The 27,706-nt window shown below is 48.6% G+C and overlaps 1 protein-coding gene across 1 annotated transcript; it reads left to right on the top strand.

The window, feature by feature from the left end:
• Positions 1-1,091: 1,091 nt before the first annotated feature.
• LOC100079933 (AFG3-like protein 1) lies at positions 1,092-27,706 on the top strand. Its single transcript, XM_029076092.1, has 17 exons — positions 1,092-1,232; positions 5,822-5,909; positions 6,636-6,704; positions 9,913-10,016; positions 10,566-10,715; positions 12,191-12,259; positions 12,676-12,800; positions 14,472-14,742; positions 16,385-16,522; positions 17,527-17,680; positions 18,512-18,619; positions 19,742-19,867; positions 22,520-22,630; positions 24,229-24,344; positions 25,211-25,411; positions 25,509-25,703; positions 26,576-27,706. The coding sequence occupies exons 1-17, from the start codon at positions 1,092-1,094 to the stop codon at positions 26,792-26,794; spliced, it is 2,385 nt and encodes a 794-aa protein (XP_028931925.1). The 3' UTR covers positions 26,795-27,706.

Raw genomic sequence — 27,706 nt, 5'->3', positions numbered from 1 at the left:
GTGTTCTGCACACAGTAAGAGCTTAATAAAGACGAACGAAGGAATGAATGCAGTGCTCTGCACACAGTAAGAGCTCAATAAAGACGAATGACGGAATAAATGCAGTGTTCTGCACACAGTAAGAGCTTAATAAAGACGAATGAAGGAATGAATGCAGTGCTCTGCACCCAGTAAGCGCTCGATAAAGACGACTGGATGAACGAATGCAGTGCTCCGCACACAGTAAGAACTTAATAAAGACAATTGAACGAAGGAAGGAAGGAATGCAGTGCCCTGCACACAGTAAGAGCTCAATAAAGACGAACGAAGGAATGAATGCAGTGCTCTGCACCCAGTAAGCGCTCGATAAAGACGACTGGATGAACGAATGCAGTGTTCCGCACACAGTAAGAGCTCGATAAAGACGAACGAAGGAATGAATGCAGTGTTCTGCACACAGTAAGAGCTTAATAAAGACGAATGAAGGAATGAATGCAGTGCTCTGCACCCAGTAAGCGCTCGATAAAGACGACTGGATGAACGAATGCAGTGTTCCGCACACAGTAAGAACTTAATAAAGACAATTGAACGAAGGAAGGAAGGAATGCAGTGCCCTGCACACAGTAAGAGCTCAATAAAGACGAACGAAGGAATAAATGCAGTGCTCTGCACCCAGTAAGCGCTCGATAAAGACGACTGGATGAACGAATGCAGTGTTCCGCACACAGTAAGAGCTCGATAAAGACGAACGAAGGAATGAATGCAGTGTTCTGCACACAGTAAGAACTTAATAAAGACGAATGAAGGAATGAATGCAGTGCTCTGCACCCAGTAAGCGCTCGATAAAGACGACTGGATGAACGAATGCAGTGCTCCGCACACAGTAAGAGCTCAATAAAGACGAACGAAGGAATAAATGCAGTGCTCTGCACCCAGTAAGCGCTCGATAAAGACGCTTGAACGAACGAAGGCAGGCGCAGCGGGGGCCACCTAACGTAGGGCTGGAAAGGGGCGAGAGCCGCCGGCTCCGTCTGCGCATGTGCGGCGGTGGGAGGGAGGGGGCGGTGCGGAGTGAGCGTTGGGCGCATGCGCGTCCGGGGGGGGGGCGGGGAATGTGGCGGCGGTTGGCGACGACGGCGGCGGCCGGGGGCCCTCGGGCGGCGGCCGGTCTCCCGCCCGCCGGGCTCTGGCGATGCGGCGGCGGCGGCGGAGGAGCGAGGGCGGCCCTGCAGGACCTGAAGGCCTTGCGGCAGGTGAGCCGGGCGCCGCGGAGTCGGCGGGAGGGCGCGGCGGCGGCGCTGTGACGTCATCACCGGGCGCCGGATGGGGCCGCCTCCAAAACGAGGCTGCGGCCTACTCCGCCCTCCCCCCCCCCACAACCCTAATAATACTCATTCATTCATTCAATAGTATTTATTGAGCGCTTACTATGTGCAGAGCACTGTACTAAGCGCTTGGGATGAACAAGTCGACAACAGCTAGAGACAGTCCCTGCCGTTTGACGGGCTTCGTTGGTGTGTGTTAAGCGCTTCCTCTGTGCAGAGCACTGGAATAAGCGCTTGGAATGGCCAGTTGGGCAATTAGAGACCATAACCTGCCCATTCATTTGACTATTAATGGAGCGCTTCCTATGTGCAGAGCATTGGACTAAGCGCTTGGATGGACAATTGGGCAACAGGTAGAGACCATCCCTGCCCAACGATGGGCGCACGGTCTAAACGGGGGAGACAGACAGCAGAGTAAAACAGCATAAAACAAAAGCAAGACAACATCATGAAGATAAAATAGAATGAAGGGGATATACACCTCATTAACAAAATAAATAGGATCATAAATAATATATACAAATGAGCATAGTGCTGAGGGGAAGGGGGAAGAGCAGAGGGTGGGAGGGGGGAGAGGAGGAGGAGCAGAGGGAAGTGGGGGTGCTCATTCAATCGTATTTATTGAGTACATATTGAGTGCAGAACACTGCGGTCATTCATTCACGGGCTTTGGAGTCAGAGGTCATGAGTTCGAATCCCAGCTCTGCCACTTGTCAGCTGTGTGACTGTGGGCAGGTCACTTCACTTCTCTGGGCCTCAGTTACCTCATCCGTAAAATGGGGATTAAGACTGTGAGCCCCACGTGGGACATCCTGATTCCCCTGTGTCTACCCCAGCGCTTAGAACAGTGCTCGGCACATAGTAAGCGCTTAACAAATACCAACATTATTATTATTCAGTCATATTAAGCGCTTACTGCGTGCAAAGCACTTCATTCAGTCGTGTTTACTGAGCGCTTACTGTGTGCGGAGCACTGGACCAAGCGCTTGGAATGGACAATTGGGTAACAGATAGAGACCATCCCTGCCCCACAGTGGGCTCACAGCCTAGAAACTGTGACTTGCCCAAAGTCTCACAGCTGACAGATGGCAGAGGCAGGATTAGAGCCCATGGTCTCTGACTCCTAAGCCGGGGCTCTTTCCATTAAAACATGAATCCCTGCCCGCAGTGGGTTTACTTTTAATGACATTGGTGAGTAAGCTTCTGCAAGACAGCAACACAAATCAAGTAGGCATCAAAATAGATAAATAGAATCGTAGATATATACACTATAAATTTGAAAGTATAATTCAGCAGTAATAATGATGAATCAGGTTGTGCCACTTGGGGCTCACAGTCTTCATCCTCATTTTACAGATGAGGGAACCGAGGCACGGGAAAGTTAAGGTCATTCATTCAGTTGTATTTATTGAGCGCTTATGGTGTGCAGAACGCTGTACCAAGCACTTGGAAAGTACATTTGGGTAACAGAGACAATCCCTACCCAACAACGTGCTCACAGTCTAGAAAGTGATTTACTCAAAGTCACACAGCTGACATGTGGCAGAACCGGGATTAGAACCCATGACCTCTGACTTCCTAGCCTGGGCTCTTTCCACTAAGCCATGAACCCATGCCCACAACGGGCTTACTTTTAATGATATTTGTGAGTAAGCTTCTGCCTTGCACTCTACTAAGCGCTGGGGTAGAGGCGCTTAATAAATCATTCAATCGGATATATTGAGCACATAGTGTGGGCAGAGCACTGTACTAATCACTTGGAAAGTACAGTACAGCAATAAAGAGAGACAATCCCTGCCCACAACAGGCTCACAGTCTAGAGACGGGGAGACGGGAATCAAAACGAGTAAACCGGCTTCAAAATAATCAGGTTGGACTAATCAGGTCCCCCTCCCTGCCCCACAGCACTTGTGTGTATATGTACATATTTGTTATTCTATTTATTTTATTAGTAATGTGTATATATAATTCTATTTCTATTGATGCTTTTTGTTGCCTGTCTACTTATTTTGCTTTATTTTGTTGTCTGTGGCCCCCTCTTCTAGACTGCGAGCCCGTTGTTGGGTAGGGATTGTCTCTATTTGTTGCCGAATTGTACTTTCCAAGCGCTTAGTACAGTGCTCTGCACACAGTAAGTGCTCAATAAATACGATCAAATGAACACAGTCTCAATCCCCATTTTATAGGTAATAATAATTGAGGTACTTGTTAAGCGTTTTGTTTTGTGCCAAGCACTGTTCTGACCCAGGTTTGGGATAGATTCAAGTATTCAAGTTAGGTTGGACAAAGTCCTTGTCCCACGTAAGGCTCACACTCTTAATCCTCGTTTTACCAATGAGGTAACTGAGGCCCAGAGGAGGGAAATGACTTGCTCGAGGTCACACAGCAGACGTGGTGGAGCAGGATTAGAACCCATGCCCTTCTGACTCCCAGGCTCGTGCTCTATCCACTAAGCCACGCTGAGAGGCACAGAGAAGTTAAGTGGCTTGGCCAGGGTCACACAGCAGACGTCCGACTCCCAGGCCTGTGCTCCGTCTACCAAGCCACGCTGATTCTCATGGCCGACCCCCTTTTCCGCACCCTCTGTTTGCTCCTCCTATAGAGTCCAGATTGCCTAGGGACGTTCCCTCACGACTGCTCCGTGCAGATCCGGGCTGTAGCGTTTCCCTGGAGCCAGCCAAGTTAGTGGCCGTGGTGGTTGCCCTCTCCTGCTCTTTTAATATTCCCTCAGGAGGCGAACCGGCCAGGAAGCAGGATAGCCAACTGGAAAGAGCACGGGCCTGGGTCCGAATCCCGGCTCCGCCGCACCACCGCCGTGTGACCTTGCACAGATAAATTCACTTCCCTGTTCCTCGGTTCCCTCAGCTGTAAAATGGGCGTTAAAACTGCGAGCTCCATGTGGGCCATGGACTGTGTCCACCCGTATCAACTTGTATCTACCCCAGTGCTTAGTACAGTTTTTAAAAAAAAACTTTACCATTAGAAAAAGCCAAAAAATCCCCTCTGGGCCTCATTTACCTCATCTGTAAAGAAGAGGTTAAAACCGTGAGCCCCATGTGGGCCACGAACTATCTCCCACCTGATTAGCTTGTATCTACCCCAGCGATTAGTCAGTGATTGGAGCGTTGTAAGCACTTAAATACTATTAAATAAGTCCTGAAAATATTTGACTAACGTGGGCTGAGTCGGCTACCCTGGCAACCTCTGGTCCCTGGCGCTTTGGCAAAGCATTGGCCTTTCTCCACCACAAAAATGGGTTTCCTCCATAAAACCTTAGGCCTCGTTCTCCTCTCTTCCCTTCTGGAGCTCCTGCATTCACCTTGCCCTGAAACTCCTTCCCTGTTCACGTCTGGCTGACCACTGCTCTCCCCGTCCACCTTCAAGGCCTTTCTGAATTCACATCTCCTTGATACGATTAATCTCTCACCTCTTCGCCCTATTATCTCCCGTCCTTCCACTTAAGCATCGCCCCACCTCCACCCCACCCCGAGCGCTTAAGTACATAAAGTTATGCTCTCTTGCTGGAAGCAGCGTGGCTCAGTGGAAAAGAGTCTGGGCTTCGGAGTCAGAGGTCATGAGTTCGACTCCCGGCTCTGCCACTTGTCACCTGTGTGACTGTGGGCAAGTCACTTAACTTCTCTGTGCCTCAGTTACCTTATCTGTCAAATGGGGATTAACTGTGAGCCTCACGTGGGACGACCTGATGACCCTGTATCTACCCCAGCGCTTAGAACAGTGCTCTGCACATAGTAAGCGCTTAACAAATACCAACATTATTATTAATCGATTTTAGTGCCTGTCTCCCTTGCCAGACTGTAAATTCCTTGAGGGGTAGGGATTGTGATAGTGGGCTTTGTAAGTCAATCAGTGAAGGGTGCAAATGCTCTCTGTGTGCAGAGCACTCTACTAAGCACTTGGGACAATACAACAGAGTTGGTAGATAAGTTCCCTGCCCACAAGAAACTTACAGCTGCAGACAATATAAATAAATAGTTTATAGATATCTGCATCAGGGCTGTGGAAGCGCTTACTGGATGCTTAACACTGGGATAGATATAAGATAATAAGTTAAGATACAATCCTTAAATAGGAAGGGAGAACAGGCTTTTAATCACCATTTAACAGAAGAGGAACCGCTCACTGGAAAGAGAACGGGCTTTGCAGTCAGAGGTCATGGGTTCGAACCCCGGCTCTGCCACTTGTCAGCTGTGTGACTTTGGGCAAGTCACTTCACTTCTCGGTGCCTCAGTTACCTCATCTGTAAAATGGGGATTAAGACTGCGAGCCCCACGTGGGACAACCTGATTCCCCCGTGTCTACCCCAGCGCTTAGAACAGTGCTCGGCACATAGTAAGCGCTTAACAAATACCAACATTATTATTATTATTGTACTCTTCCAAGTGGATAGAACACTGGCCTGGGAGTAAAAAGTACCTAGTCCCGGTCATAGTGCGAAAGAGCTCTAATCTGCTTCCTATGGATGGGAGGCCAGAGCCTGACGATCTTTTCTGTTTCAGTGTCTTCGGGGGAGCCGCATCGAGCAGTTGGCCCTTCAGGGTAGGCTGTTGGCAGCTTCCCACCGGCTCGTCTCAAAACCACCTAAAGGTAGGTGCTGATCTTCCGAGGAGGGGGCTCAAGCCGCTCGTTTCCCCAAGAACACACCTGCTGGGGTCCAGGCTAGGGTGAGTCACGGAAAAGCTAAGACCTGCTTTTAATAATAAAGCAATAAAAGTTCTGGGGTTCAGGATGTCGATCCCATTTGAGGTGAGAGCCGGGGAGATGCGTTCACCTCCCTCCCCTCTGTTATTTGAGCGCCTCTGGCCTGTGAGTTTGCTCTGAGTGACAGAACCCTCTTTAGTAGCTCACATTGAGAGCAGAGTTGCAGTCAGGCTGACTGATGATCAAGGCCGCGGCAAGAAGAAATGAATAGAGGCACTTAAGAAATATCATTCAGAAACCAAAAAAAAAAAGAATAGACTCTTCCTGGAGGGGAGACATGGCAAGGAGAAATGAGTTGGAATCTAGACAGGAAATATGTTAGCGAGGAAACCTACCTTCTAGAGAACCGGGTGGGTACATAGAGGATAATAGACCGCGCTCACTGGAACGTTTCATTATTCTGAGAAAAGCTATTGAGTCATTCTTGAAGATGATTCAGCTGACAGTGATTCTTGCGGCATTTTTGTCTAAACTGCAGCAAGTGAGAGGCCAGGCGAAGGTTCCGACCTGAATTCTTCCCCGTCTCCTGTTGCTTCGCGAGGCTTTTTGAATGCGTACCCGGTTATGATTTGCGTTTCTAAAGTTGAGGATGCCAATCATTTTGTTTCCAAGGGTTTGAGAAGTATTTTAAGAGGAGTGGAAGAAATGTGGACCCCGAAGAATCGACACCCCCAAATAAAGGTAAAAATAATAATAACCAAACCAAAACATCAGATTTTATGTTTGAATGTTTTTAAGTCAGCCCGGGGGGATTTTTTGCTCTTCCTCCCAGCCGATCACATTTGTCGGGGAGTGTGTTGAAATGCGGTGCTGGGTTTCACCTTTTCAATTCCACGAATGCCCCTCTCCAACTGATCCAGAGCTTCAGCCCTTGACCTCATCCGTCACGCACGCTATTCCTTCGCCGAGTCCTGGTTTGCAAAGACCAGTCCTATTCCATTCCTAAACCTCACGTAGCACAGCGCTGAGGTACATCATGGGTTGGGGAAGCAGGCAGATGTCCTCTTCGGGCTAGACATCTAGGAAGTCATAATAGTGTGACGGCCAAGATGAGACGGTTTCTCCAGACGGAAAGCCTAGTGGATTGCCCTTGTGGTTCACTTGGCCTTTTCCCATCGATCCATCTGAAACTAATGTTATATAGCTTCACAGTTTCTTTGGAATGAGAGCACGTGGAAATCCATATGCATCTGGTCTAATAATGACTTAGTGGTGTCCCATAATGCCACTATATTTTTGTTGACCTAGCTGCCTATAGCATCTCACGGTGGGATTATGCTTCCACATGTTGGATTGGTAGTAATCTGGTTTGCATTAGGGTTTGCTCTGACATTTTTCAGGGCCCATGATTCAATTCTTAAGTTTTCCTTCGTTTGAAAATGATGCCGTTGAATAATGTCAATTCCCGAGCACCGCTATGACGGTCCTACCCAAGGTTTGAACTACCTGCTGCCGAGGCAATCCATTCTCCACTGGCCAGGGGGCTTGGCTGGCCTTTGGTGGTAGCTTCCGGGAGAATAATTCTGAAATAGCCTAACGTAGAAGTCTCAAAAGCTTGGATGACTGTAGCAAGGACCACTTCCTGAGAGAAGAAGGTGAATTTGCCTCCAAACTTTAAACGCAAGGGTGGTGTGATAGTCCTGGGATATACTACAAAGAGAATCATATCCCAATAATAATAATGATGGTATTTGTTAAGTGCTTACATTGTGCCAAGCACTGTCCTGAGTGCTGAAATATCACTTTATGGGTCCTCTTTGGAAGTAGGAATGGAGCCACCACAGCACAGGCTGGTTTGTTCCGGCCTAAATCACAAACGACCAATGCGTCCAACAATGGAATCCAAGGCCGTTGGTCTCAAGTTACGAGCGTGGCCATCAAATATTAGCACTCGGCCAGAGACAGTCTGCCGTCACAACCAGAATGAAAGGGATCAAGATCGTCGACCCTCTTGGTCCTGAAGTAGCTAAAACGCAGCTGGCCTCTCTTCCACCCTTCCTGCTCTTGGTTCAGATCCGACTCCTCTCACTCTGTTCTGGTCTGTGCTTTTCATTCTGGCCCTGCCTCGCTCCCCTTCCATTCCGACCCCACTCACCCTTCGGGTCCCGGTTTTGGCTTTCCCACCTAGCGTCCCATCTGTCTGGCCCACACTCATATTGCTCCTGTTCCCCCTAAACCCTGCCGCCCTTGATTTGCTAGCAGTCCAGCCTTCTCAGTCCTACTTAGGGCTTGTGGGTGAAGGGAAGGTGTGAGGGGAATGTACATATGTGCAAGAGATGGGGAAGATAGAGAAGCGGCATAGCCTAGTGGAAAGAGCTTGGGCCTGGGAGTCAGAGGACCTGGATTTTAATCCCGGCTCTGCCGACTGTCTGCTGCGTGACCTGGGGCAAGTAACTTAACTTCTCTGTGTCTCAACTGTAAAATGAGGATTAAATCTTACTCCCTCCTACTGTGGGGCAGGGACTGTGTCCAACCTGGTGAATGCGCATCTACCCCAGCGCTTAGACCATTCATTCAATAGTATTTATTGAGCACTTACTATGTGCAGAGCACTGTACTAAGCGCTTGGGATGAACAAGTCGGCAACAGATAGAGACAGTCCCTGCCGTTTGACGGGCTTACAGTCTAATCGGGGGAGACGGACAGACGAGAACAATGGCAATAAATAGAGTCGAGGGGAAGAACATCTCGTAAAAACAGTGGCAACTAAATAGAATCGAGGCGATGTACAATTCATTAACAAAATAAATAGGGTAATGAAAATATATACAGTCGAGCGGACGAGTACGGTGCTGTGGGGATGGGAAGGGAGAGGTGGAGGAGCAGAGGGAAAAGGGGAAAAAGAGGGTTTAGCTGCGGAGAGGTAAAGGGGGGGAGGCAGAGGGAGTAGAGGGAGAAGAGGAGCTCAGTCTGGGAAGGCCTCTTGGAGGAGGTGAGTTTTAAGTAGGGTTTTGAAGAGGGAAAGAGAATCAGTTTGGCGGAGGTGAGGAGGGAGGGCGTTCCAGGACCGCGGGAGGACGTGACCCAGGGGTCGACGGCGGGATAGGTGAGACCGAGGGACGGTGAGGTGGGCGGCAGAGGAGCGGAGCGTGCGGGGTGGGCGGTAGAAAGAGAGAAGGGAGGAGAGATAGGAAGGGGCGAGGTGATGGAGAGCCTTGAAGCCTAGAGTGAGGAGTTTTTGTTTGGAGCGGAGGTTGATAGGCAATCAGTGCTCGACACATAATAAGCGCTTACCAAATGCCATTAAAAAGTCAGAAGCCAGCCTGGGGAGCACAGGAGGGAATCAGTTGGCTTGGGTCGAGGAGCTCTGAAAAGCAGGACGAGTGTTGGTATCCCTAGTCTCCCAGCTTGCTGATCTGACCCACCTACTTTGCCCCTCTTCTTGTACCCTCCTGGCCCTTATCTCCTAGGCCCCCTCTTCTTCTGGCCCAGCCCACCTCCTGTCATACCCTGCAAGATTATTTCTGGGGACCTCCAGGCCAAGCATCCTCAATACATAGTGCCTTTCATCAAAGTATCTCACCAGAGGGAATTAGACTTCGTGCCTCATCTCAAAACAGTGTTTTTGTTGGCTCGGTGTTTTCTCTGTCGTCATTATTATCGGCTTTTAAAGACACTGAGTCTCTCGAGGTAAGTCCATACCTTTTATTGGTGGAAATTGGCTCGAAAAGAACTCCTTTACCAGAGAATGGAATACATTCCTCAGATACACACCAGACTTAGGAATGATTTGCCTTTCCAGAAAAGAGTGCAGGCCGCTGTTGTCTGTTTTTCTCCGGAGAACCTTAGTGTGATGTCATCGTCTTGGTTTTCATCAGGACCAGTGGAACGTGTCTTTTTTGAAAGGCACACTTAACTGCTCTTCTAAGCTAAATGCGTTTCCCGCTAGATACTGGTGAACCAAAGGAGCCTGAGTCTGGGGGAAATGGAGGAAGTGGTGGCAAGCGAGGAGGAAAGAAGGATGACTCTGGGTGGTGGAAGCGGATGCAGAAGGTTTGTAAGACTCATGGTTTAGACCCACTGTAACCCTCCTGATAAAATTCCTGCTTTACGAAATTCTTCCCCCTAAAGAGAGTTTGCTAGCGCGGAACTCATTTTCCACAGTCGTTATGTCATACAATAAACTGTTGAAGTGGTTCGAGGAGCCTTGATCGATATTTTGTAAAAGAAATGATTGAGATATACACCTTGTCTGAAGAGAGAGCCAGGGAAGAGAAGAGCAGAGTTTAGAATCGCTGCTTCACATTGAAATTCCCCTACTTCTGACTTCCGCATGACTTGCCTCTTCAGTTTTCCCTCACGCGAACCTCCCAGATGCTGGGAACTACTATGGCTAAGAAGTTACTTTTCCCAGTAAGAGCAGTCTTTACTATGAACCAATCAACCTTCAGTGCCAGCCCTGTAAAGAGGCTTGGAGAGGGTGAAGGTGAGATTTGGAGATAGCTATAAGAGTAAAAACCTAATGTCCAGACTGATCATTTTTACTCTTATCCGGAAGACGAGAAATCGGTCCTGGAAAGCTTTTTGACTTCTCTTTTGCAGGGAGACTTCCCCTGGGACGACAAGGATTTCCGTTACCTGATGGTCATGGGAGCAGGTTTTGCCTCGGGATTTCTCTACTTTTATTTCCGAGATCCTGGAAGAGAAATCACCTGGAAGCATTTTGTCCAGTACTACTTGGCCAGGGGACTGGTGAGGAATTAAAAAAAAGATCTGGGGGAAGAGGAGGGAGAAAATGCGACCTTTTGGTTTTCATTGTTCTGCGGAACTGACTATTGGGAACCACTAATGACCTAATACTGTTGAACCCGAATGATCACTAATCATCGAGTGCTCCCTGGATGTAAGGTGTTTGAGAGAAGAATAGTATTAGGTAAAAGCATGTTAATCCAAGTGGGCTGTTATTTCCAGTCAGTTTTAGATTACCCGTCATTGAAGAGATATCAAGAGCCACTTGATTCACATCTTAATAGAATAATAGTAATAATTGGGGTATTTGTTAAGCACTTTACTATGTGCTGGGCACTGTACTAAGCTCTGGGGTGGATACAAGGTAATCGGGTTGGACATAGGGCTCATAGTCTCAATCCTCATTGTACAGATGAGGTAACTGAGACCCAGAGCAGTGAAGTGACTTGCCCAAGAGTACACAGCAGACATTCGTGGAGCTGGGATTAGAAACCCATCAGCTTCTGACTCCCAGGCCTGTGCTCTATCCACTATGCCATGCTCCCCATCCCTGATGTACTTAGAAACTCCTAATGTCATCCTACATTTTTAAACCTCAAGCCTGTCACAAAAGAGGGGTTATTTAACCCCTTTCTGGGGTTTCAAAAGCATCAGAATAAATGATCTCCCTTGGTCAGGCATCTCACGGTTTTTAGAAGCACTTGTTTTGTTAGTGAGTGGAAAAACCCGTAGCACTGTGTCAGAGGATGGTGTCACAACATTGCAATTAAGAAGAATATCAAATAAAATATAGCCCTAAATATGAATTTGACTCCAGGAGATGTCCTAATTTAGTTAACGCAAGTTCTTCTGGCACGTTAGCATTCTGTCGAAGGAGAAAACAATTATTATTCATCTGTCATTATTGTTACTGTATTATTAACAAATGCACGAGTTCTGTTCATCATCATCTGCATCTCTTGGGGTTTATCAAATAGTTAAGTAATTTGCTTTGAAATGATGTGGCATCACTATGTTCAGGGAGCTACACAGCTGCATATTCCTTGGAATAAAATCTTTTTCTCTTCCTTTTCTGTTCTGTGACACCTGGAGCTGGGTGAACCTAAACTTTCTTGGGTTAACTGTGCGTATAAGACTCTGCTACATCTGTCCTAAAGCCTAGAGTTCTCCTTCATCTTTGATTTCAAAGACTGTAAAATTTGGATTTAATTCCTCTTCTTGAAGGGATTGCTATTTATTAAAATATGAAAGACTTCCCTCCGGCTAGGAGTTTACAGTTGAGGTGGAGGAGGAGAAAGGCCACATTCAACAGAGAAGTGTACGGAGAAGTTTGGGGGGTTTGGGAAGTATGTCGTCCACGGTACCGATTGAAGCCGTACAGAACACCCCACTCCAGTACTGAGTGTCCTTTTTCTGACCCCAGCTTGACTTTTCAGAAGGAGATTGTGTATTTAAAACTGTTTTTCGGTATTCTCCAGGTGGACCGACTCGAAGTAGTGAACAAGCAATTTGTGCGTGTGATCCCTACTCCTGGAGCATCTTCAGAGGTAAAGATAGAAGGTTTAAAGCCGATTGCCTGGGCAGACATCCCTCGGGACGTTAATAACTATGTTGTTGTCTATCCTGCCGAAGAGATGGAAGGTCTACTGGTTGAAGTAGACACTGAGAGGCTGCTTAGTCTCCTCAAATATTGTCTCCAAAGCTGAAGCTGCCAGCAGTTTCACAGACTAAGAGAAGAAACATCTTTAGGGTTGTCAGAACAGCTGCCTCAATGCTAATGTTCTGGGGGAAAGGGGAATTTAAATCTCTTCTCATCGTAAGGCAAGAGAACTGCTTGAGGAGAGAAGCTTTGAAATTGAGGAAGCGAGGCTGAAGGGAAGCTCAGTTGATGTAACGGTGGGCCCTATCCATGTATCTTTATTGTCTTGTGCCACGTTTAGTGAGACGGTCTTGCTCTTTGCAGAAATCGGTGTGGTTCAACATCGGTAGCGTCGATACGTTTGAGCGAAACCTGGAAACTGCCCAGTGGGAGTTGGGGATTGAAGCAGCCAATCAGGTGGCAGTGATTTATACTACGGAGAGTGATGGGTAAGAGCGAGGGCCTCTTGGCGTTTGAACCGGTGTTGTGTTATTGCTTCTCCCTAGCATTTACAAACTGATTTATCTTTCTAGTGTCTGTATGAAAAAAAACTTAAGCTTGTTTTTTCATTTGGGAAAACTGAAACAGACTATTTTTAGCGTCAGCAGTTTTGTCCATGATCTCAGAGGGAATCTGAATCAGAACTACGATTAGAAGCTCTCTGAGACGCTTTGAAGCCACCGGTCTGTACTCAGCTTCCAGTTATATAATTATAATTGGTGGCTCTGTGAAGTCAGCGATCGGCTTTTGTACGTTCTAGGTAATTTCCCCAGTGCATGGTAGAGCACAAGCGTTTAAGTATTTGATGGTGATGATGATGATAATGCATTTATTGAACAGAAATGTTCTAAGCATTGTCCCAAACCAGAAAAAAAACACGTCTCATTTTCCAGGGGGCTTTATTCACACAGAAGGCTTTATCACCGAGTGGGTACATTCTCTATTCTTATAATAATAATGTTGGTATTTGTTAAGCGCTTACTATGTGCCGAGCACTGTTCTAAGCGCTGGGGTAGACACGGGGAATCAGGTTGACCCACGTGGGGCTCACAGTCTTAATCCCCATTTTACAGATGAGGTAACTGAGTCACCGAGAAGTTAAGTGACTTGCCCAAAGTCACACAGCTGACAAGTGGCCGAGCTGGGATTTGAACCCCTGACCTCTGACTCCAAAGCCCGGGCTCTTTCCACTGAGCCACGCTGCTTCTCTAATGCTTCCTCTGTAAGCGAAACACAATTATACAAAAGTTAAGAATGGAGAAAGTGGGAAGGCAGGGGAAGGGGAGAAATCAGGAGTTGTGTAGGGTCTGGAATCAGGAGTTCGGAGGAAAGGAGTAGAAAATCTAGGAAATGAAAAAGGAATAGGTATTAGTCTCAGCCCTTGTGGGAAAATGTATATTCGATTGAACTTTCAATTTATTCTGATTCCGCTACTTATAAATATATGTATGCCTGTCTCCCTCTTAGAATCCGAGTGCCTCCCTCCCTCTGTGGGCAGGGGACGTGTCTCGTGCGTCTCTTGTATTTTTCCAAGGGCTCAAGAGGTGCTCGACATATGCCAGTACTATTACAGTAGAATAATACTAGTTGTATTAGTATGCATTGCGCATCTTCTTGGTACAGACCACTGTACAAGGCATTTGGGAAGTACAGAATCAGTCAGTCAATCAGTGGTGTTTATTGAGTGCTTACTGTGTGGAGGGCAACTCTTCTAAGTGCTTGGGAGAGTACAGTACAACCGAGTTGGTAGACACATCCCCTACCCAGAACGGCAAGACAGACATTAATATAAACAAGTTGCAGGTCTGTACATAAGTGGGGCTGAGGGTGAGGGTGAATATCAGAATTTTTAAAAAGTGCCAGGTTCCCAGCCCACAAGGAGCTTACCCAAAAGAGTCGAGCTCAGAAGGAAATGGGAGTGATCGGAAGCACGATGAGCTGAGGCATCGGTCCGGGGACCAGCCCAGTTGGGGAAAGACAAATCAGACACGCCGTGGTCTTTTTTTAAAAGAATTCATCCGTGTCTCTGGCAGGCAGATGTCCGCCGACCCTGACGTTGGCATTCTTAGGCACCTTGCTGAGGGCGGTGACGGAGGTGTCCTTTGGTTTGGTTTTTGCAGCTCTTTCATCAAAAGCTTGGTGCCCACCCTGCTACTGATTGGGATTTTCCTGTATGCTGTGCGGCGAGGCCCCATGGGAGCCGGCCGCGGAGGGCGAGGAGGCGGCCTCTTCAGCGTTGGCGAGACAACTGCCAAAATCCTGAAGGATAACATTGACGTGCGGTTCAGTGACGTGGCTGGCTGCGAAGAAGCCAAGTTGGAAATCATGGAGTTTGTCAACTTCTTGAAAAACCCCAAGCAGTACCAGGATCTGGGAGCAAAAATTCCCAAGGTATCATTTCTTCAGGGAGTTTTCTGAGTTCTTCTGAGCTGTTAAGAGTTAACATCGAGGGTGTTGGAGAGATGGTAGTGGAGAACTCTTTGATGACATGATCTTAAGAAGAAATTACAATTGAATACCTGCCGTAGTCAGGAGAACCACAGAATGCAAAGGCCAGCCGCCTGGTTTTACAGCTTCATGGCTGTCTGAAACTTCTTCCACTCACGGGGTCCTCGCGGAGTGAACAGCTATTTAATTTCAATCCGCCTGCATCGTTAAAATTGCCTGATATATGGATGCCGTCTAGAAGCTCTCCGCCTCTAAGTGTACGTGGCATTGGGCCGGGCCGAGACGCAGAGCAAGGGGACGATAGGGAAAGCAAAGTAAAACTTGCATTATTTCGTGTTTATGTAATCTCCAGGCTGCGAAGTCTGGCAACTCTGAGCCAGACTCGTGGTCGTGGAAATTGGAGATGAAGCATCGCTAGTCCCGGGCCCTCGTGCCGGAGAGTAACAGAGCAGCATTCCAATCCATTTGGTCCATCCCATCGACTTCTGGCGAAAAGGCCAGGGACTGCTGCTTCTAGAGCCCCCCTCCTCTCCACTTCCAAGCCTTCACCTCTGCCCCCCGCTCTTCTGTATCTCTCCCCCATTTATCAGTGCGTGTGCTCGGGATTTAGGCATCCATCTGGGGACCCAGGGCCTCAGAGGAGGGAGGAGAATGCCGGCGAGTCCTGCCTAGGGCCGCAGGACATCCTAGAAGTTCTTCCAGAGCAGTGTATTTCCCACCCCCTTTCCCATAGCCCCTTGCTGGAGAAAGGCAGCTTTCCTGTTTTAAATCCTCATCATATTTGTTGCCGAATTGTACTTTCCAAGCGCTTACTACAGTGCTCTGCCCACAGTACGCGCTCAATAAATCCGATTGAATGAATGAATGAATCTCAAACACGAATGCTTATGCCAATCTGTATATGTCCTCTGGAGTGTATGTTTGTGTTTGGATGATTTGCTTTGCTTTTGACTGGGGAGAAATGCCCCGCTCTTGGAGGAAGACTAGCAATAGGAAATCGACTTTCTGTACTGCAGGCACCTCAGGGACCTGGAAAATGCCTTCAATGTGATACTTGGGCCGGAAGTTCAGTCAGGAGTTCCTGACGCTCTACCTGCTGCCTGTGAGCTGAACTCCTCAGAGGGTGCGATATTCAGAGACCGGCCAATGTACATTATAGTTTGAGAGGCTGGAGTGACCCCATTTCCAATGTCAGTATTATCTCCGGATAAGCAGTAAGAAACTCTGCTGCCGTCCATTATGGTCGCAGTAGAAGGATCATCATAAAATGGAAGGCGAAACTTCTAAGAAGTTGAGTCCCTGATTCATGCACCCTGAGCTCTCCCTGAAACCTAATGGCCTTTAGTTTGAAGCTTGAATGGCAAATTGTCCAAGTCAGACACTTTCTAAGTGAAGGCATTCAGTCACCGGTATTTATTGAGTGCTTACTGTGTGCAGAGCACTGAACTAAGCACTTGGGGGAATGCAGAGCAGTAGAGCTGTTGGACACAATTCTGCCCCTCAAGGAGCTTAGAATCTAGCAGAGGAGCCTTCAATCTATTGAAACCTTGTTTTGTTGTAACTCTTTGCCATCTTCCTGTTTCAGGGAGCTATGCTCACAGGTCCACCCGGCACTGGGAAAACCCTCCTTGCCAAAGCTACAGCAGGGGAAGCTAACGTTCCTTTCATCACCGTGAATGGATCCGAATTCCTGGAGATGTTCGTAGGAGTCGGGCCTGCCAGAGTGAGTTAATTTAAGGACTCCTGCTTTCCAGACTGTACCTAATGCCTAAAGTGGCTGAAATGTTCATTTCGAGCTCGGAGACATCAGGGTGGGGAATAATTCCTCGTACCACAGACGTTGCTCTGTGTCAGCAATAGGAGAGGTGTGGTTTAAGGGTCATGCAGGATACTGGGTGCGAGTATAGGCTCTTTCAGGAGAGAGGGCGGGGGTTAAGTGGCCGATTATGCCAGTTTCCTGCAGAGCGCTTTGCAGTCTTTTTAAGTACGGAGTGAAACCTCTTCATATCATAGTCACCGGTTGTTGCTGCCCGCACCAATCCTATCAATCACAGTTCCCCATCACCTTCAAAGCCCTCATAAAAATCCCACCTCCTCAACAAACTTCCCCAAGTAACGTATAATTCCCCAGATCATATCAACCCGTCAGCCACCTCGAGCATTTACGTGGTCACTTTTACTCTCCCTCACCACTCTTGTATATACATATAATTGTTAAGCACTTATTATGCGCCGGGCACCCTTTTAAGCACTGGGGTAGATACAAGCTAATCAGGTTGGACATAATCTATGTCCCACAGTGGGGCTCACGGTCTTAATCCCCATTTTTCAGATGAGAGAACTGAGGGACAGAGAAGTTAAGTGACTCGCCCAAGGTCACAGAGGAGACAAAGGGTGGAGCTGGGATTAGAACCCAGGTCCTCCTGACTCCCCGGCCTGTGATCTTTCCATTAGGCCACACTGCTTCTACTTCTAATTTTTCTATCTGTAAATGCTCTAATGCCTGTCACCCCCATTAGAACACATCTCGTAGGAGGGGAATGTGTGTCTCGCTTCTGTTGTATTTCCCAAGTGCCGGAAAATAGTGCACTGTGCCCAGTGAGAACTCATTAAAAACCTTCACTACCACTGGAAGACTGTGTTTAGTACAGTGCTCTGCACATAGTAAGCACTCAATAAATACTACTGAATGAATTATGGGGCTCAACTGCGGATCCGTGTCCTTAGGTTCGGGACATGTTCGCCATGGCTCGCAAAAATGCTCCCTGTATATTGTTCATTGATGAGATTGATGCGATTGGAAGAAAGCGAGGCCGTGGGAACTTCGGAGGCCAGAGTGAACAGGAAAATACCTTGAACCAGATGCTGGTAGAAATGGACGGTAAGTGAGTAGGGTTTGTTTTGGGGGTTTTTTCCTCATTTTTTATTTTGCTACGGGAAAAAGAATGCAGGTCCAAAGGGGAAAAGCGTACGACACATCGTTAAATGTTGAACTTCTGCTTGGAAAGAAACGATCGTCGAGGATGGATCATAGACCGATCAGCAATCGAAGGTCATCATCCATTAGGTCAGGGAGGTGGCGGAGAGGTGGAGGAACAGAGGCCAAAGGCAAGAGGAGCAGCAAGCAGCCAGGCCACGTAGAGCAGAGACAGCGAGGTGGCCGGTTTGGGGCCGAGGGCAGACGAAGGGTGTGGGTGGGTGGTGGGAGAAGCAGGAAAGTGGATGAGGCCACTTGTGGGAGTTTTCTCCCACACCTGCCAGTGCTCTCTGTCAGCTTTCCGTAATGGCCTGAGTAAATCAATGCCAGCCCAGCCCTTCAATGCCTGTGTTTCCTTATCTGTACCCTAAGGAATCAAGCCGATTTATGCCATCGAAGGGCGGGGACCTGGTCCATGAAATGCTTTGAGATAAGGGTTGACAGAAATCCCCCTGTTTAGATGGAAAGTTAAAAACACGCGAGACTTGCCGAAGCCCTTTGGGGTTAAATCTAGAAGGGGCAGCCCGTGGGATCTTGCGTGACCTCTGAAGAAGAGCTCTCTTTGGTCTGGGATCTTAAAGTGCCGTCGTCCCTCGGCCCCCGAGGTGTCCGACAGTCGGCAGTCCAGACCCGACTGCCCCCCCAAGCAGCAGGCGATTCGGCTCCTTCCGGGGACCGTCCTGCCCAGGCCGCGGGGTGTCCCACCTGGGGATTTTTGTCTCCTCCTCTGTTCAGGGTTCAACTCCAGCACCAACGTGGTAGTGCTCGCCGGTACGAACCGCCCCGACATTCTCGACCCGGCGCTGATGAGGCCAGGGCGCTTTGATCGTCAAATTTACATAGGTAATGACTCTGGTGAGAGATTGCTGTGGAGGTGGGAGCCCCGGTTAATTTAGGATATTTGTTAAAGACCACAGAAAAGGGAGGAAGGAATCGAGGGATACGATGTCAAGATTGGAAGGAAGAACTTAATTTGGCCCGATTATTTTTAGTCCCGGCCTACTTTCTCGGGTTCCGTGGAACTGGGCTAATCTTCATGGCTTTATGAGTATTTAATGAATGAAACTGGGAAAGACACAGAAGGCAACCCATATCTTTACCCTGACAGTTTACAGTCTAATTTGGATAAGAGTCGGGTAAGATATGCCAGCAACAAACATATGGCCCAACCTTTGAAGTGTGAGGCCCCTTGGTTTTACTGTAGGAGAGGCTTCTCCAGGGAGAAATCTGGAAAGAGGATAAAGGAGGGGATGTTGGGGAATGAAGAGAGGCAGATGGGAGGAACACTTGGAATTTGGGAGGTGATGGGAGGAAGGAGCCAAAGGACCACAAGTGAAATCTCAACAAGAACAGCCTTCGGTGAGAACCTCTTCTAGTGAAAGGAAGCAAAGGCACGGGATTAATTTTGGATTTAACGAGCTCTTGTTATAACAAGTATCCTTCAGAATTTAACATAACTCTCGTTAGAGGGAGTTTGCTCCTGTAGGTGGATGGCAGGGCGGGGAGGTGAGAAAGTTGACCGAGGACATGGTGACAGCCCACTAACACAAGAAGTTTTAATCAGTAACAGGGTGTGAATCAGAAACAAGGGGTCTGCATTTTGCTTTGGGGGCAGAGAAATCTTCCTTATTGGCGGGATCAAACAATGCATCAGTTCCTTTCGGGGTGGATATTCCTTTTCCTATCAGGGAGGGAGGCAGGGGTCACGCTGGTCTGTTTGTGGTCCCTGCAGGACTAACACTGCCCACTTGCCTCGGGACTGAGTCTGGATCCTGGGGATTTGACTCGATCCACAGTAGAGCCAAATCCCTAGTGAAATGGGCCCCATTATTGCAGCCCCTGTCTGTAGTGTTTATCAAATGCCCACCACATGGCTTATGTCAGAGGCTCCACCCAATTCATTAGACACTCTCTGCCCTATCAGACTACCGTTCGGAACCTAACTGTGTTTTTTCTGTCTTCCAGGGCCCCCCGATATTAAAGGCAGATCCTCTATTTTTAAGGTCCACCTTCGTCCACTGAAATTGGATGAAAATCTTGGAAAAGAGGCCCTGGCGAGGAAACTGGCTGCCCTGACTCCGGGATTCACTGGTGCGTATCAGGGAAATCCCTCGTGGAACTCAGGGGGTGGAAGTGGTTTGCTACCAGAGTACATTAGCACCGCAACCCAGAACAGGCTCCCCGCCACAATGACTTCGAACTGATTCGGCAGTGTAACCAAATAATAGATCGTAGTAGCTCTCTAGGTTAATATCCTATCAACCTGGAATTCTGTTTTAATTCTCGATTAATATAAACCTTTACTACGGAGGACGAGTTCATGTCTTATCATCCGAAAGAAATTGTGAGCAGCGGAATCTCTGCATTTCTGAGCCTCTTTGGCCTTAGTTAGTAGTCCTGGTTTTTGGGTTTTCTCTTTCGCTTTCTCGTTGTTTTTTAATTGTTTTTTATGGTATCTGTTAAGCGCCGACTCTGGGCCAGGCACTGTTTTAAGCGCTGGGGTAGAATCAAGGTAATCAGGTTGGGCACAGTCCACGTCCCACGTGGGGCTCCCATGCTCAGTCTTCTTTTTACAGATGAAGTAACTGAGGCCCAGAGAAGTGAAGCGACTCTCCAAGGTCACACAGCAAAGTAGCAGAGGCGGGATTAGAACTCAGGTCCTTCTGACTCCCAGGTCCGTGCTCTGTCCACTAGGCCACGCCGCTTCTCTTCTACCTAGTACCCGGAAGTTTACGTCCTGGGGCTCTAGGCCTCAGGGTAGGAGAGTGACTTCTCTAGCGCCTCTCATTCTCAGTACTTAAGTCCTTAAGTCTGGCAGAAAAGCTGCATCCGATCATCATAGCTCCCCATCCAAAAACAGGGTTAGTGCTTCCTCCCTTCTGTTCTTGCCTCCCTCTTTTCCTCCCTCCCTCCAGCCAGGGGCTGCCCTTGCCCACACCCGTTTGTTCAATCAGCACTGGGTTTTGAGTCCCCACTAGGTAACAAACATTGCATCGGGCCCTCTGAGGAGGACCCTCTAAGGGTTTACGTGGAAAAACCAGGCCCAGCCCCCGTCCCAGGAGGCTTACAGACAAACACATGTATGAGTAGACGTAAAGTGCAATCAGTCATTTATATTTATTGAGCACTTACTGTGTGCAGAGCACTGTACTAAGTGTTTGGGAGAGTACAGTATAACTGATCTAGGAACATGTTTCCTGCCCACAAGGACCTTACAGTCTAGAGCAGAAAGCGGCACGGCCTAGTGGATGGAGTCAGAAAGACCTAGGTTCTATTCGAGGCTCCGCCACTTGTCTGCTGTGTGACCTTGGGCAAATCACTTAACTTCTCTGGGCTTCAGTCGCCTTATCTGTAAAATGAGGATTAAGACTGGATGCCCATGAGGGACATGGACTGTGTCCAGCCTGATTAATCTGTAGCTACCCCAGCGCTTAGTACGATGCTTGGCACAAAGTAATCATTTAACAAATACCATAAAATAAGAGGAGCTTACAGTCTAGAGGGCGCACGTTGACTCTCTCCGGGGGAGTGGTGCAGGGCTCTTTCGGAACTGGGTTACACATAGATGTGGTCCAGTATCAGGAAGAGCCCGTCTTGTCCGGAGGATATATTTTCTGGCTTTACTTTTGAACTTCCACCAGCCTTTCTAAATTAGATTTGATTCCTTTTGATATTCCTTGTTTATGGGCAGAGACTGAGAGCTAGGCAGAGATAAGGCAGTGGTGCTCTCCGTGTCGTAGACTACTCAGATGAGCTTACAGTCATTCGACTGAGAGCAAGTTCCTCACGGGCAGGGATCTGTGATTTCTACTTCTGTTGGATGTTCCCCAAGGTTCTAGTACTGTGCTCTGCACATAGTAGGTGCTCAGTAAGTACTGACGATGTCGGTGAGGGTGAGGATTTTCTGGGGGTTGTCCGCCACCATCTGAGGGGTATGGAATTACCTAGCCACAGGGCACGTCGCCAAGCAGCTCTAATTGCTTGCCTTTTAGTAATTCAAGCCACCCTAAGCGCTAATCAGTCGGTCAGTGGTACTTAATGAGCATTTAGTGTGAGCAGAGCACCGTACTAGGTGCTTAGGAGAAAACGGTACAAGGGTTTGTAGATACGTTCCCTGCCCAGAATGAGTTTACGGTCTAGAGATGAGTTTAAATTGTAAACAAAATGTGTCTACCGGCTAAACTCACAACTCAGAAAAGACCTCGCCAATAACCAAGAGGGTAGTTGCTACACTGAAGGCACAGAAGTCCCATTTATCCATAACTCTCACTCCTTTGTACACAGCCCCGCAGATGAGTGAAATTTTCTACTTCGCAAAGGGCTCGGGGACAGTGGGGATAGAAATAAGAATCCAAGCTCCCACCCCGCCTCCCCTAATCCTGCCTAAATTGGCGTACCCTGGAACACCTAATAGCTGCACATCCTCCTTTTTGCTACAGTCTCTGTTCATTTTGTCTTCAAAGTGGAAAAAAAAAAAAAAAGGCCCCAAGGAGCCGCCTAAAAATAATGATGTTTAAAGTCGTTCCAATTTCCTTTCAAGACCTGTGCTGACGTTTTAGACCTGGTGTCTGGGGAAACAGCTCTCTCACAGCACTGAAGATTTTTTTCCCCCCAAAATGAAACCTGATCGGTAGTTGCCAAGAGCTTAGTTTGCCACTCCTTATGCCGTACTATGAAGGGGCAGAGTTAATTTGGTATGCCGGGCCAGTGCGCTGACTCTCTAAGCTTGTCTGTTCCGCTTAGGTGCTGATATCTCTAATGTGTGTAATGAAGCCGCCCTGATTGCAGCTCGCCACTTGAATCCCTCTGTCAAAGAGAAGCACTTTGAGCAAGCCATCGAGAGAGTCATCGGAGGTGAGCTCTGGGCCCGAGGAGGGATTTGGGCAGCAGCTGGCCTTTCAGAGGAAAAAAAAAGGCTGAGCGTGTGAGTGGTATATATTCCCCTCTTGGCTGGGATTTGACCTTGATTGGTCAAATCCTTGCAATAAGTTCTGGATTTGTGATTTTTTTTTCTTTTATGTGGCGGGGCCCCATGGATCCTGGCTTCCAGCTTGCCTATAGGCTATGAATGAGAAAGCCAGGCCCTGAATCTCAATCAAGAAGAGATCACTGGGCGGGAGGAAGGGAACGGGGTGCTGAATTACGGTTGCCGGGAGAGGCTGTTAAAGAAGCTGCATATGGCTATTCCCAGGGAACCTTGTGATCCGACTTTATTCAGACAGGGCTGCTTTTAAACGAGTAAATACTATCGCTCATTTTTTCAGTTTGGAAAATGCTCTCTCTTCCCTCTGCCTCCGATTCCTCCCGATCAGCGGGCGGGACGTGGAAGGAAGGGTTCGCGGGGCCCGTTACAGGGTAGGACCCTGCAGTACGTGCAACTTAGTGTGCGGAGAGCTTCCCAGGCCCACGCGAGGCTGTGCGCTCTCGGGAGAGTCTCGGCCAGGCCAGGAGTGATCGGGGTGGGGAGGGGACTGAAGCAGATGGGATCCTTCTACGGAGCTGGGATCACAAATAAGAAAAGTCAGGGAAATTTCCCCTGGGAAGGGAAAAGCGAAGGGGCATTCAAACTGTGCACAGTTGTCAACCCTCATCTCCATTCTTCTGACACTACTGCCAGGACCCTGGTGGTGTCGAGGGAGATAATGTGTACATATTCACAGGCATCTTCCATCACGTAGCAGGAGGACAGGAGAGCTAGAGTTATGCAGTGTCAGGGTTTCCAAAACTCCTTCCAAATCAATTAACCGTATTTATTGAGCACGTACTGTGTGCAGAGCACTGTACTGAGCACTTGGGCAAGCACAGTATAACAGAGTTGGTAGAAACATTCCCTGCCCACAGCAAACTTATTTTCCAGGAAGTTCTAAGAAACTAGTCTGTCACTAGGTATGGAAATCCTAAGGTGGGCAGAATCCTCTGTAGTTAATCAGAAAACAGAATCAAGCAAATTTTGTCCTCCCTCGTTTGCTTCTTTATAGCTCCAATTTGCCTCCATGACATGTTCATGAGCTGGGTATAAGAAACATCTCCTTGTCATGCCCGATTTCCATTTTTCCTTTGGACTTTCCCAGTTTTGCATCAGCAGCTAATTACAGTTCATCGCTGTAGCCCATTTGGAAAAGTGGCCCCATTCAACTCCCAAAGTGGAGTGATCTTTGGACAGGGATGGGCAGGTGAGGAATCTCACAGCCATCCGAGGGTCACTGTCTTTCTTTTCAGATAAGATGAAGTCAGGAAGGAAATTAATTTTTCTATATTTCTGTCTTGGCGAAGTGTCAGAGGAGAAAAGCAGATTGGAAGTATCTAGTAGTTCCGGATATAAGGGGAGTTTTCTAATCCAAACACTGCCATTTTCCATCTCTGCGGGAGTGAGCGGGTGGCCCAGAGCCCAGCGGCAGATCAGGTGATTGTTTCTTCCCTGTCCCCCAATTAACTGAAATCTTGATTTCCAGGCTTGGAGAAGAAGACCCAGGTCCTCCAGCCAAATGAGAAGGCAACAGTAGCCTATCACGAAGCTGGCCATGCCGTAGTGGGCTGGTTCTTGGAGCATGCCGATCCTCTGCTGAAGGTGTGTGTCGGGGGCGGGGGGGAGCGTGGTGAGGGTGTGTGTGTAGGTGGGTGGGTGATGGTGTGTGCCGTGTGTGTGCTGCGTGTGTGCGTCCTCTTAGCTCTCCAAGATGACAGCGGCAGTCTAGCTGAGGGCCCTTGTCGGGAGGAGCCAAAATTGCCACCGGCCAACTGATTTAGAATCGGCCTCATGAATGGGAGACAAGAGGGTTGATTCCACGTGACTCTATTGCCCACTGATACGTGTGCAGGTCCATCCCATCAGTTTCTGGCGAAAAGGCCAGGGACTGCTGCTTCTAGAGCCCCTCTCCTCTCCACTTCCAAGCCTTCACCTCTGACCCCGCTCCGATGTACTCTCCCCCATTTATCACTGCATGTGCTCGGGAGTTAGGCATCCATCTGGGGACCCAGGGCCTCAGAGGAGGGAGAAGAATGCCGGTGAGTCCTGCCGAGGGCCGCAGGAAATCCTAGAAGTTCTTCCGGAGCAGCTTATTTCCCACCCCCTTTCCCATAGTCCTTTGCTGGAGAAAGGCAGCTTTGCCTGTTTTAAATCCTCATCTTATTTGTTGCCACATTGTACTTTCCAAGCGCTTAGTACAGTGCTCTGCACACAGTAAGCGCTCAATATATGCGATTGAATGAATGAATGAAGTGAATGTTTGGCTAGAATAAGTCACTGGGGCAAGGTGAAGTCCTTAAGTAAGGCCCAAGTTTCAGATTCCTTGACCCCTGTGGAAGAGTAGTTGGGTTGGTCTGTTCTTCCACAGTAGGGCCCAACTGTGGTGAAACAAGTTCAGAGGTGGTGGGCTTGACCGGGCGTCAGAGAGGCCAGCACTGAGCCCAGCTCTGGACGTGGCGTGTCCACAGGTGTCCATCATCCCCCGAGGAAAGGGGCTCGGGTACGCCCAGTATCTGCCCAAGGAGCAGTACCTGTACACCCGAGAGCAGCTGTTCGATCGCATGTGCATGATGCTCGGAGGCAGGGTGGCTGAGCAGCTCTTCTTCGGACGCATCACCACGGGAGCGCAGGACGACTTGAGGAAGGTCACCCAGAGCGCCTACGCCCAGGTAACGGGGTCGCGGGGCGGCCCCCTGCCCACGGGCTTACGGGGGCCGGGCGGGTCTCCGCCTCGAGTTTACCTGCCGCTTTTCGGTCCTCCCCCAGATCGTCCAGTTCGGGATGAGTGACAAGCTGGGCCAGGTCTCGTTCGACTTGCCCCGGCAGGGCGATACGGTCGTGGAGAAGCCGTACAGCGAGGCCACGGCGCAGCTCATCGACGAGGAGGTCCGGCTCCTGATCAACGCGGCCTACGACAGGACCGTGGAACTGCTGACGCGGTGTCGCGACCAAGTGGAAAAGGTGAGGGGCCCTCTGGGGAACCTGAGGCGGTAGGAAAGGCAGAGGGAGGGAGCGAGCGTATTAAGGCCTCAGCCCTCGTTCCATCATTCAGTCGTATTTATTGAGCGCTTACTGTGTGCCAAGCACTGTATTAAGCACTTGGGAGAGGTGCAGTAGAACAACACACAGACATATTCCTGCCCACAACGAGCTCACAGTCTAATGGGGGAGACAGACATTAATATAAATAAATGAAAAGATAAAGAAATTACCGATCTATATAGATAAATAAGTTACAGTTGTATACATGTGTGGCGTGGGGATGAATGGGACGAGGGAGGTCATTGGTCGTTACCTCTCAGCTGGCCTTTGAGGTTTTCACCAACTCAGAACGTTGCTTTGGGGAACTCTCACCCTGCCAAGAGATTCCTAGGTAGACCTCTGCCTGAGTTGGTGGCCCCCTCTATTCATTCAATTCATTCAATAGTATTTATTGAGCGCTTACTATGTGCAGAGCACTGTACTAAGCGCTTGGAATGTACAAATCGGTAATAGAGACAGTCCCTGCCCTTTGACGGGCTTACAGTCTAATCGGGGGAGACGGACAGACAAGAACAGTAACAATAAATAGAATCAAGACTGGAAGCTCCTTGTGGGCGGGGAACTAGTCCTCCAACTCTGTCCCCCAACCACTTAATACAGTGCTCTGCACCTAGTAAGCGCTCAATCAGTACCATTGATTGGTTGTTCACTGGCCTAGTCGGTAGGAGGGTCCTGCAGGAGGGATCTGGGCGGAGCCGCAGGGGGAAATGCCACTCTGGTGGGAGAAGCCGGGGGGCACCCTGAGGAATCAGTCGAGCCGGGGGACCAACAGGTCGGCTTGCATTCTGCAGGTTGGGAAACGGCTCTTAGAGAAAGAAGTCCTAGAGAAAGCAGACATGGTTGAACTCCTGGGCCCCAGGCCCTTTGCGGAAAAATCCACGTACGAAGAGTTCGTGGAGGGCACGGGGAGCTTGGACGAAGACACCAGCCTCCCCGAGGGGCTAAAGGACTGGAACCGAGAACGGGAAGAAGAGAACATTGACAAGAGAGTCCAGGAAAGTACTGTGTGACATCTACCGTGGGGCGTCTCCCCTCGAACCCAAGGAATTTTATCTCTTCGCTTCCACCCGTGAGCCAGAGGCCTTTGGAGAACAGATGCCGGATTCACTGGAAATCAAATTAAACGTGTTCTAAATACAAACGGGTGTTTGAGATGGGGGAGGGGATGTGAGGGGAGTAGTGAAGCAGAGACAGGAATTCCCTGTTTCTAAAACATTAGGAAGTTAATAATTAGCAATCAAGTGACTGGGTCAAAGCAGAAAATAATCGGCAGACTAACTTTCTTCAATTCTCAGTTCCTGTTTTAAGGAAAGGAGAGAGTTACGGAATGGTAGGATGGAGAGGCACCGAGTGAAAGGAAGAATTTGAATTTAGATAAGAATCGACGCTTTTTTGGTTTTGAAGACAGAATTCCATTTAGAAAAGCCACCATTGATTGCTTTTCAGCCTCCCCGTGAACATGAAAATAGGATTAAGAACAGAATACGGTTCCACCTGGAGAAGTCTCATGTGCTGGAATCCATCTGGACTGTGAGGAAAAAGAGACTTCGCTAGCACTTTGTAAGAGTCGCCGAAAATGGAGGTTAAATCGAAGCACAGATAAGTGATCTGGGAAGCTGTACTCTGCTGGTCTTGATAAGACCTATTCATCTGTCCCATGTTCCTCCCTCCCTCCTCAGTGTCCCCACCTGTCTGAGTATGAGGCTTGGTAGAAAACTCACATGATATGATTACTAAATCTCAGCTATTGGACATCCTTAAAGTACAAACACCCCTGACAGAGAGGAGTTTTACTGTGGGGAGGAACATAGTGAGAATGAAGAAAAGAAAATTTAAAAGATTTTGGTAAGCCTATCGTCATAATAAAGTGAAAGCCCCACAAACAGGAAAGGCTGAGAGATGAACTAGAAGAACGAATGGAA

The sequence above is a fragment of the Ornithorhynchus anatinus genome, chromosome 11, assembly GCF_004115215.2.
Source record: "Ornithorhynchus anatinus isolate Pmale09 chromosome 11, mOrnAna1.pri.v4, whole genome shotgun sequence".
Taxonomy (NCBI): Eukaryota; Metazoa; Chordata; class Mammalia; order Monotremata; family Ornithorhynchidae; genus Ornithorhynchus; species Ornithorhynchus anatinus.
The sequence above is the reverse complement of the archived record's forward strand: the minus strand, read 5'-3'. Positions and strand labels throughout refer to the sequence as shown.

Excerpts from the sequence above, each read along its gene's own strand:
- LOC100079933 (XM_029076092.1), top strand. The coding sequence starts at position 1,092 with ATGTGGCGGCGGTTGGCGACGACGGCGGCGGCCGGGGGCCCTCGGGCG. Across the intron at positions 18,620-19,741 it reads TGATCGTCAAATTTACATAG|GGCCCCCCGATATTAAAGGC; the intron begins GTAATGACTCTG and ends TCTGTCTTCCAG. Across the intron at positions 22,631-24,228 it reads CATCGAGAGAGTCATCGGAG|GCTTGGAGAAGAAGACCCAG; the intron begins GTGAGCTCTGGG and ends CTTGATTTCCAG.